The 11,290-nt window shown below is 39.7% G+C and overlaps 1 protein-coding gene across 3 annotated transcripts in view; it reads left to right on the top strand.

Annotated features, from left to right (window-relative positions):
• The window catches only part of epsti1 (epithelial stromal interaction 1), a 20,251-nt gene that overhangs the window by 1,122 nt on the left and 7,839 nt on the right, over positions 1-11,290 (top strand). For 2 of the 3 annotated variants that reach the window (XM_042227776.1, XM_005940031.3), the window contains exons 2-7: positions 3,271-3,329; positions 3,415-3,498; positions 3,590-3,663; positions 3,907-3,990; positions 6,810-6,883; positions 8,638-8,716. In XM_042227776.1, coding sequence (XP_042083710.1) covers positions 3,271-3,329; positions 3,415-3,498; positions 3,590-3,663; positions 3,907-3,990; positions 6,810-6,883; positions 8,638-8,716 — 454 coding nt within the window. Of the gene's footprint in view, positions 1-216; positions 278-3,270; positions 3,330-3,414; positions 3,499-3,589; positions 3,664-3,906; positions 3,991-6,809; positions 6,884-8,637; positions 8,717-11,290 lie in introns of all 3 variants that reach the window. The other variant, XM_042227777.1, reaches the window with a different exon arrangement.

Below are 11,290 nucleotides of genomic sequence, written 5' to 3'. Positions count from 1 at the left end.
ACACACACACACACACACACACACACACACACACACACACACACACACACACACACACACACACACACACACACACACACAGAGAGCTCATGTTGTCATTTATCCACAAAGGAGGCTGAATAAACCGCCTCTTATGTGCAAATTTCTTCATTGCCTAACATTTATTCTATTTGTGTTACATTTTATTTACTGGAGTAGATTTCTGTTTTCCTACAGAGCTGACTTTCACTTTCGTTTCACGGAATCGGAGAGTGAAACGTTGCCTTCAATGTTCGTGGTAAAGCACAGCTTCTATGTATACGAAGAAAGTATCTTTTATAAGCAGTTTCATAAGCATCTTGAGCAAAGTAAACAGTCGTTTTATCAAAGTGCAGTCTGTAAAGATGTCTTGATTTTACTCAAGTAAACAGAAATCACATGAACACGGTTTGTGATTTTGCTATGGGATTAGAAAGGAAACAGATGATTTTAAAACCATAGCAGTGCAATTTACTTTGTCCCTTCAAAGCAGCATCATATTAGTTTCATTATCACATACTTTTGGATATTCTTAAACTGCTGGTGGTTTTGCTTTTGAGTGGCTTTTTGGCCATACGTAACATTTACCCTTTATTTTTTTTTAATGTTTTTTAAGACTTCAGTGCAAAATTTCCTCAAATACAGAAATACAAACAAAACAAGGAAAAAAAAATGATGGAATGCAAAATGATATCCCTTACATAAATGGAAATTTTCACTTGAATCGTTTTCAGCTAAATGTATGCAGTAAGTTTTTAGCTACTGCTGTGTAACCTAGCCTAACCAAACCTCAGACATGAACGAGAGACATAGAAATTAAGTCATGACACACTGATGAGAAGTGGGCTACTGGAATAAGAAGCCACAGCTGGGCAAGAGATGAAAATAGGGTGCTGTTGGAATGCTACTATGTAAGTTAATCCCAGCAGAAGAGGTTACATGAATAGAATGAGGGGACCTATGGAATCCTCAATACCCAGCATCCAGATTGACAGCGAAACAACTAGTAGCTCAGTGTTACAACATTGGGAAGAAGGAACTGCTCTCGTGGCTAGAAATTGACGAGGTACACCACAGAAATAGAAGGCAGGAAAATAAACCAGCTGTTCTCCACAGAACCATCCAAGGTGTACTCTCTTGCACAAGATCAACAGGACCCTAAGAGCCTTCTTTAGGAACTCTAGTGTTGTTCGCCACATCCCCATTAAGGCCAACTTCAAGCCCAAAGCACAAATCACTGTCAAGTCGCGGGATCTAAAAAGTAGATGCACTGTTCCCACTACTGTTTTGCATAGGCCTGAATCCCTCAGTGAGGTCATTGACGAGACTGGCTACAGATACTGGCTGTATCCCAATTCAGGGTCTGCAGCCTTAAAGGCCGCCTTTTAAGGCTGATTACGTCACAGCGACGCGACGAAGGCTGTCCCAATTCAAAGGCTGCTCGAAATGCGGCCCTGAAATGCGTCCTTCATTTCCCTGAATTTTAAGGATGTGTAGACTTCGTGGCCCAACATATCCCAGAATGCATAGCGCAAAAAACGGCGGAAGAGGGGCGCACGAAGAGTAAACTTTTAAAAGTAAGTACTGAATATTACGTCACTTATTTATGTGCAAATGTTTAATAACGAAGAACATTAAAACATTCCTGTTGGCCACATGTCGGCAAAGTTATGTGACATTAGTGACGTTTGTACTAACTTGGTTTTAAAGCCTTTACTTTAAAATATACGCCGTTCAATAGTCGACCTTAATCTTACAGAAAATTTGATTATTTTATGGATATTTAAAGTAAGCACTGAGACAAATTTAGTAATGCCAACATATTAAAAGAACAATATTTGTCTCTTATATATAACACAGTTATATATACAGTGAAGATTTAAGGTGACAGGAAATATAAATAAATGCAGCTTGAATCTTTACTGCAGCTCAGTATTTGAAACAGTCATTCACTGCTGTAATAACTAATAATGATTGAAATGATAACTTTAATATTGGCCATGTAAATCAATATGGCATATTACCAAAGTAAGATGACTTTAGTCTCATGAACAACATGTAGCTAATTGTTATTTACTAGCTAATCTTAAAATGACTGTTCAGTACAGAAATGAAGCCCAATAATCATGATTCACAGTCCCGTGGTCTCAGCCTCAGATACTTATCAAATCAAAGCTCATGTAGAACAAACAAACATGACAAAATATGTTCTTCCTTCATTTCTGTCAAACAAAGCTGTATGAAATGTTTCCAGCTGTTAGTTCATGGTTGCTAGGCAACCTGGGCAGCGCCACGGAGGCTAGAACGTCCCATTTCACAAGCCTCGCACTTCCGGCCTTAGCGGTCTTTGAGTACGCGGCCCTTGTGGACCGTTAAGGCTGCGTACTTTAAGGCTGCAGACCCTGAATTGGGATACAGCCACTGTCAGCCACCTCCTCTACATGGATGACATCAAGCTGTATGCCAAGCGTTAACGAGATATCAATTCACTGATCCAAACCACCAGGACGACATCGGAATGTCATTCAGATTTGAGAAGTGTGGTCAGATAGTAACATAGAGAGGGAAGGTAGTCAGACTGGAGGTGATCGAACTACCAGAAGGCAACTATGCAGACAGCTACAAATACCTGGGATTCCCACATGCAAATGGGAACCACGAAAAGCGGCTAGGAAGCTGCAACCACCAAGTACCTGCAGAGGGTCAGGCAAGTCCTGAAGGCGTCAGCTGAATGGTTAAAAACAAGATCCAGGCTATCAACACCTACATTCTGCCTGTGATCAGGTACCCTGCTGGGATAATAAGGCTGGCCAAAGGAGCCACTGACATTAAGACATCATCACTGTGTTCTGCATAGTGCTCATTACTCTGCAGTATACATTATTATTAGTATTAATAATAATAATTTCTAGACCAGTGTAGCATTGCAAATTGTACCACACTGATGAGAAAAAGATACTCAAACTGTACTTGGATATACGTTATTGACAATATTTTACCTATACTATTTTTAAATTTTTTTTACATTATTTTAATAAAGCTCAAATGAAGTGTATGAATAAACTTAAACTACTGATCAAGTTAAATTAATTTGTTAGCGGAGGTGAAACTGCAACGTTTTCTAAATACTTTCAAAATACCTCATTATAAGTGAACAAAGGAAATATTCGACACCAGAAGCACTCAGTTTTTGCATTGTTCTTCTCCTGCCTTAATACCAACAGTCACACTGTGTCTCTATCCTTGTTTCAGCTCAGATGGATACACCATTATCCCACCAAATGAATCTAAGCGAAACAAGATGAAAACAAGTAACTATGACACCAATTTGATCTTCATTTATTTGACATTTCTCTCCAAATGTATGAAATGAGAGGTCTGTTGTTGTTCCTGCAGTTGCTCAAAAAGAAGAAGAGGCTCTTAACAGATGGAAAGAAACACAGAGAGTCCCCTCTGTATGTGTGAATCCAGAGAGGCTTGGTAATCTGTCCTTACCCTCTACCTTCACCATTTCTATATTTATCTTCACATCCTCACTTACTGACATTTGGCATTCTGATCTTTTATCCAGGTGGTGATGTCACACTGGCTGAAGTCAGGCAAAAACAGCAAATAAATCATGAATCCATGAAACTGCAGAAGAAAGTACATGCCAAGTTATTCACTCTGGAAACCATCCATTTATTTTCTGTGGAGCTTTACATATATCTAAATATTACAGCAAATTATTTACACATACTGTTTTTGTCTGCTGCCATAAAAAAAAAAGAAGCAGACAGTGCATGAAAACATGCCATGTTTGAGATGCAGTAATGCATTTCTACTTTAGCTCGCATCCTCTCCTGTTCATCCAAAAATAAAATATTTCATTTCAAATGCTCTTTCTAGATAAAAAAGGCTGAGGATGACAAGAGGAAGAGACAGGAAGAGGAGGAAAAGTGGCAGAAGATGAAAGCTATACAGAGGGAGAAGGTAAGCATAAGATCAAAACATCAAGCAGATTATTATCAGATTATTGTTGTAGTCTTTAGTTTACCATGTAAAGGTAACTGTTGCTGAATAATTGAATTAAATCAAGGGTATGTACTAGAGATGGACCGATCCAATATTACGTATCGGTATCGGTCCGATACTAACCTAAATTACTGGATCGGATATCGGAGAGAAATAAAAAAAAATCCATTAAATATCAAAAAAGCACCTCACAAAACTTGCGACATGGCGTAACTCGGCTCATAACCATAGCACGTTGGAGCAGTATGCATCACGTGATAGAGCGGCTGTGGCGTGCGAGACCTGTTGTCTGGTTGAGCATTCGGAGCCTCGCTACCAAACCGGCATTTCATCTCCGAGGATGTGATCCCAGAGAGAAGTAAAGCAAGTGTGTAAGTTCATCTCTGAATGTTTGTAAAGCGTTCCAGTGTTAAGCTTAACAACTGATATATGGAGCGACTGCCTCTTCTCTCTCCCTCCCTCTCCTGTTGCTACTTCAATCATGAAACTGATCAGTGATCAGCTGATCGGCTTTTCTGTCGCGAGTCCGTCTCTCTTGTTTGTTTATTGCCCACTTCGCACCAGAAAGAGGAAACCAGCAGCTGAACAACAGCAGCACGTTTAAGCTTGATAAGCTGTTGTTAGAATTTATTTAATATTACTTTCTACTCGAGGATCTTTTTCTACGCAGCTGACAGCTGGTAACTGTGCAGGGGCTGATCTAGCAAAGTTTAGCCAGGGGGGCCGATAGGGCATGAACAGGGAGAAGGGGGCACAAAGACCTACTTTTCTTTCTTATTCTTATTTAAAATGTCTAGCTTTTAATAAATAATTATCTGACACCCAAAGTTTTAATCTGATGTATAGAAGTCCATTACTGTATATAGTAACTATTAAGTCTAATATACCCTAGTAAGCTATAGTACTTTTTCCTTTGGGAAGGTACCATCTGTGCAGTCTGCAGTTCTGTTGAAGAAAGATGTTGAATCTATTTAATTATTCTTGAAATTTTTTTTATTTCTGTGCATTTTTTTTCACACTGCATCAAATTACAGTTGATTACGTCAATTAAGCATCATGAGGTGGGGGGTGGTTCCTTTTTCTTTTTCTTTTTTTGCTGGGAGTTTGCAACCCTATTAGTTAGGGTGCTTACTCTTTAAAATACCAGAATAGGGAGGATGGAGTAGGTCTAAGTTTATTAGATTGATCAGTTTTGCTGAACTATGAAATATTTTGGGTGCAGTTATTTTTTTGCATACAGGTGTAACAGAATAGCTTTAGTGTTTGTTTGTTTTTAAACTTGAGTTTGAACTTATACAAAATGCAGCAAGATGTTTAAAAAAAACTGTTTTATTGTTTAAAAAACACACTATATCGGATTCATATCGGTATCGGCCGATATCCAAATTTATGATATCGGTATCGGACATAAAAAAGTGGTATCGTGCCATCTCTAGTATGTACCAATGTCTTGTAGGAAACTATTTGTAATGCTTTAATTCTAAAAACAAAAGATCTGATGGATTTGATTAGAGTGAATACAAGGCTGAGGCCATTGTCTACAGTGGCACTGTATTTCCAGGTTAGCCTAAAACAACAGATGCAAACAGGTAAAACACAACACAGCACATTGTAAACTAGAGCAGGCAGCTAACAGCAAGAACTCGTATTCTTCTACCAAGGCTAATTCCATCCACATGTAAAAACTGATTTCCTGGATCCAATAGTATCACCACCATAGTTATTCACTTCTAAGTAAGTCCAAACCCCATTTTTGGTGAAATTCCCATGCAAATCCTACTCACAGACATATAGCTAAATCAATCACATTTCCTCACCAGTGAGCATGACAAGTTACTTTTTATTACTGTTATGTTAGTGCTCAGAAGCTTATAAATCTACCCCATGGAACTAATTTCTCTTCTCTTAGTGAGGAGTAATATCATGCTTACCCTGCAGATGTCAGTAGAGACAAGCATCAACATGAGCTGTAGCGAGAGTTTCTCTCACACACACTTGGCACTAAAGCTATGTGAGAACTAACAGATTAATGGACTTTGGGGTTTTCAGCCCCCAAAGAAAAGCTCTTCACTCAGACATGTTCTACTCAATGTTTGGCCCTGCTGTCTTTCCAATAATGGTGATAGAGTAATGCGGAAGGCTGATTAATTGCAAAGACCAAGCTGGTATTCCACAGATCTTTGTCTGTTGTGCCATGACCTCTGTGACAACATAGAACAGAGTATCGGTAATCCAGCAAATAAATACATACATATAAAACAACATGCTGGGTCACACTACATTTCACCCCTGTCTCTGGACTCTCACCACCACCCTCTTTATCTTAAACAGCACACCATGTCCTATTTTACAGTAAGACCATGGTACGAGAAAATAAAGTCTGTGATGCCAGAAAAAGATCATTAAAATAGACAGTACTAGGAGGGATTTTCACCGATATGACCAAAAATATTTATCACGATATACATTTGAAAATTTGCGATAACGATATAAATGACACTAGACAAAATACTTTACAACTCCACAACTTTATTAGTGCAAAAAAACCCCATCAATGTATTTTCACTTATGCAAGCAGCTGTTTTTTGCATTAAAGTTATATAAAAATTTCCAGTGTTCGTGCCCAACAAGCATGACTAGCATGTGTACGCATGAATGTTACAGTCCATATAGCATGCTCTAATGTAATGGCTCCGTTAGTCACTTTGGTTAATGTCACTTGCACATTTGGGGGAAAGCAGGTTCGTGGCACGACAACTGAGTGTGATGTATTGCAGGCTGAGCGTCTACTGGAGAAGGAGCAGCAGGAAGATCAGAGGAGGAGGGAGGCGTTTGAGCAGGACCGCCTCAGGTTAGCCCTGGATCGGGGTCGCTTGGGTTTCATTGCTGTTGCCTTCTGGTATTGTGTGCAGTGTTGTGTTCTGTCATGCTCTAACATGGATCTCTGTTAGTTATATTCAGCATCAGATGTCAAAAGAGCAGGCGGAGTGCTGATATGTGTCTAATTTCCTATATGTGTCCCAGTAAAATATGACTTGACATTGAGCATTCACCGAGGCAGCAGCTGATCTCAGTGGAATGAGCTGGTAGTTGCATAGATCCTATACAGAAGCCATAAACAGAACCTAATTTTAGTGAGGTAAAACTAAGTCTATGCTTTCGTTCATCTTATTATTAGTAGTAGTATCATTGTTATTATTATGATTATTTACTTGATTTGATTTTAAAAGCAATTTTTTGGTTGTAAGTTGAATTCTTAAATCCTTCTTCACATTAAAGTGCAGGACCATAACTAAATCATCATCAATGCAGCTGTGGTCTTCCCTGAAATTATGTCAGCATGCTGTCAATTCAATAATAAAAGTACAACTACAGTACAGTACAGCCCACCAGGTGGCCCCAGCCAACATTTTGGGAATCACTGCTCTAACCCATTCACTACTAGGTTATATCAATCAATGGTATTCTGCACTCTCAATGGTAGCAACTAAAATCACTTGTCTGGAAGTTGACCCAAAGGTTTATCTTGGGTCCCGCCCACTTCCTGCTGCCATTGGTTATTTGGCCCAAAGTTGCTTGAAGTTGCTGAATGTCATTCCCTTTCTATAGTCTCCGGTTGCCACGGCACTGGAAAACATTTGCATGGTTGATGCAGCTTAAGCATTGAGCTGGAGAAAAACAACAGCCCTGTCAAATTCCACAAATTACAGTAGTACTTGTGGAGGGTATAATAGAGAAAGTGAAGAAAGTGTCAAAATGTTTTTCAGCGTCTCCCAGCACACAAGCACAGACAGAGCATGCTTCTCATAACTACTAAATAAATATAAGCCAGTGGAAACCTTTGGCTTCATACCGGATTTAAACCCCAAAATTGCAGGTGAAAGTTCTGTGCCACCATAGTTTTAATGTAGTGTAATTTTTCTTTTTCTGAAAGGACTCTCTCTCTCAGACATCTTGAATTACAACATGCTGTAAGGTTTGCTCCACATACTTCCTAGCCTGACTTTAATATATATTTTCCTTTCAAAATATGTCTTACAAATTAAAGTCGAGAAAAAACAGAAACATTCCGTGCTCTCCAAAAAAAGTCATGAGATTTTATTAAATATAGACAGACTAATGATTCAGAGCATCTACTGTAACTACAGCCCCTTCATTCCTTTTTTTCTGACCACTTTAAATCCATTACCCCAACAGCCACGATGTTACTGGAATATGATCCCTGGCTGACTCCCAAGGTAATTGCTTGTCAAGTGGCATCCCTGGTTTCCTTACAAGGTAAACAAAAACAGGAGACAGCAGACCAGTGTACAGAACTGAAGAAACAATGATGATATTTAGAAAAGGGGCTAATGGAGACAGAGTAGCAGAGCAGATGCTCTGTGCACAGTCGGGACAGTGTCACACGGGGACAAACAAACGTGGTCAGCCTTTGTCAGACTGTCAGCTTTTCAGGTCTGTGGAGTGTCTGCTGATTAAAATAATACTTAAGGCCTTATTATTTCTGTGTGTGTGTGTGTGTGTGTGTGTGTGTGTGTGTGTGTGTGTGTGTGTGTGACCATGTCTGCTGCACGACAGAAGAAATAAAGTGTTTATCTATTGCAGAACACAGGAGAGGTTTCTTCAGAATTTCGAGAGGAAAGCTTCATCAGCGTCCACCACTGCCATACGCACGTCATCCAGGGTAAGGTGGTGTCCAAATCATATATGTTTTGCTTACTCTGTGCAGCAGTGGGCCTATGCATGCATGTGCTCTATGCATCCTAGGAGTCAGTGCTAACTCTCATATGTGTGGCGTCAGAGAATCTGTGTGGTATTTCACACAAGTAGATCTACATTTGTAGACTGTTTTCTGAGTAAATACCCTTAGGTGCAGAATTTTCATCGTCTGAGGCCACACGGATATTAAACTGTATCCCATGTAGGTCGGGTAGGGGTCGGGAGCTTACGTTTATCTACTGGTCATACATGGAGCACACACCGGTACAGTAAGATCACAGATGAGTAAAAGGAAATAAAATACACCAATAAATAGGCCAATGTTTTTGGGGGAGTTTCCTTTTTTTTTTTTTTTTTTTGTGTCCCGTTTGGATCTTTAGCCATCAGAATTGTTGTCTTAAGGCCAAGAAAGATGCCAAGAAGATTTATTTTACCAAGTGGATCATCATGGCCTTGCGAATACGCAATACGCACGAATACCCGTGTGTACACCTGTGTGCATACCTGTGTGGATCAGCATGCTTGCATTCCAAAGGTTTCTCCATGTAACGATCTGCTAGGGAGTGTGGGGAGCCACAGCCCCGTCCTCCAGGGTATGAAGCAGGTATGGAGGAGATCAAAACTCCAGACATCCAGAGGCCCCCAGAACACAAGAGACCAAGGAAGACCAACAGAGGGGCAGCCGCGCCACTGTCCCAGAAAGAGCTGAGGAGAGTCCCAGATGAGGGCTCACTCAGCAGCCGCGGAGCAGAAGCCAGGGGGAGTTGCAGTGACGAGCCCGTGAGCTCCGCCGGCAGCCAGCTGTGCCTGAGTGACCGAGCCCCAGGCCGAGAGGCCGGGGGCACCCCACCTCCGAAGTGGCCCGAGCGAGCCCCAGGCTCCAGGCCCCGATAAGCGGGGAGTTTCCTATTTTTTTTTTTTTTGTTTTGTATGTATTTTTTATATTCTTGTTACTTGTTACAAGGCTGAGGCCATTGTCTACAGTGGCACTGTATTTCCAGGTTAGCCTAAAACAACAGATGCAAACAGGTAAAACACAACACAGCACATTGTAAACTAGAGCAGGCAGCTAACAGCAAGAACTCGTATTCTTCTACCAAGGCTAATTCCATGTCTTTCTACCTCTTTCAGCCTCTGTTGTTTTTAATGTCTGCTTCCTTTTGTCTTTACTCAGCCTCTCTTCCTCTCTGAATGTTGGTTTTCTTAGAAGGGAAGCGGTGGAAGGCTAGGAAAGTTCAAGGGACTTCCCAGAGTTCACACTGAGCAGAGACAGAGACACAACATGACATGACTGCAAGGTTTTCTGCAGAAGACAGAACAGGGTTGTATAACGTGTGCTGGAAGAAGTATGTAGAGGGAAAAATAAAAACCCAAAAAACCTGTTCCTCCCTAACGGATCACTTGTCTTGTCAGTCTAATAATGTGAATGGAAAACAATTTCCTTCCTTTCCAGATTACCAACAAGAAATGCTCAAAGACCGCAAACCTCTGCCAAGGCAGCTAGACATGAATAACTAGTTAGCTAGTCACTACCTTCTTGGTGGAAGTAATGACCGGCATTCTCATGAGACATAAATCATTAGACAATCACTTAAATGGGGGTGTATAAAAATGGCAGATTAAAAAAACATATTTACTTTGAAACATTGACTCCCCAAGTCGACATTAGAAGATACAAAATTCAAAACTGAGGTTTAAAAAAGCTAAATTCTGAAATAAAAATAAATAAATGGTATAAAAAGTAATACATTTTCACTTATGTGTAAATTCTGAGTCACTAAGAGAGGATAATTATACCAAAAATGCAAGTGTCCAAAAATTAATAAATTTATAAGACTGATGTAGTGGCTAAAAAAATTACACAATAATAATGTCAGGTCATAAGATTGCACATCAAACTTTTAATGTAGCATCTGAGTATTGTGAGTAAACAGTAAAACGTGAAACAAATACAAAACAACATGTCAAAACTGTCTTTGTAAGTAAAGATCATTAAGTTAAAAAAATAGTGAAAAAATCCCAAACTTACATAAAAATATAATTTAAATCAATAATTCCATCCATGTATTTTTGAATGAATTCCATCTTTCCTCCATTTATGTGGTTCAAGTGTACCCCGCCTTTCGCCCGAGTACACTCTGAGCAGGTCACATGTGTGCCGCAAGGCTACTTAATTCAATACAAGATAGAAAAATAAAATTACCTTTCGACCACATAATTCTGATTGGTAATTATAAAATTATCCCATAATTATTCTACTTTGAAAATGTCCTCAGGCGATCATTTACTCTGGCTATAAATAACTCTAAATACCATTTCTCTTAATCATTGCAGGGGCAATGGCTTATTGTCTTACAACAAGTAGATGCTGTAAGCCTCTGAAAATTCAAGGCTATTTTTAGCTCAGAAAATCTGCTTTTATTGCAGAGTGTTGAAAGCTTCTGTCAGAAAGTAAAACATAGTGCTAATAACATGCGTGCTCTCCACCCAACCTATCAGTGATGTTACACAGGAGAAGAAGCGGGGAAATGTTTTCTTT

The sequence above is a fragment of the Haplochromis burtoni genome, unplaced genomic scaffold (assembly GCF_018398535.1).
Source record: "Haplochromis burtoni strain Fernald_Lab_line unplaced genomic scaffold, NCSU_Asbu1 Contig_280, whole genome shotgun sequence".
Taxonomy (NCBI): Eukaryota; Metazoa; Chordata; class Actinopteri; order Cichliformes; family Cichlidae; genus Haplochromis; species Haplochromis burtoni.
The sequence above is the reverse complement of the archived record's forward strand: the minus strand, read 5'-3'. Positions and strand labels throughout refer to the sequence as shown.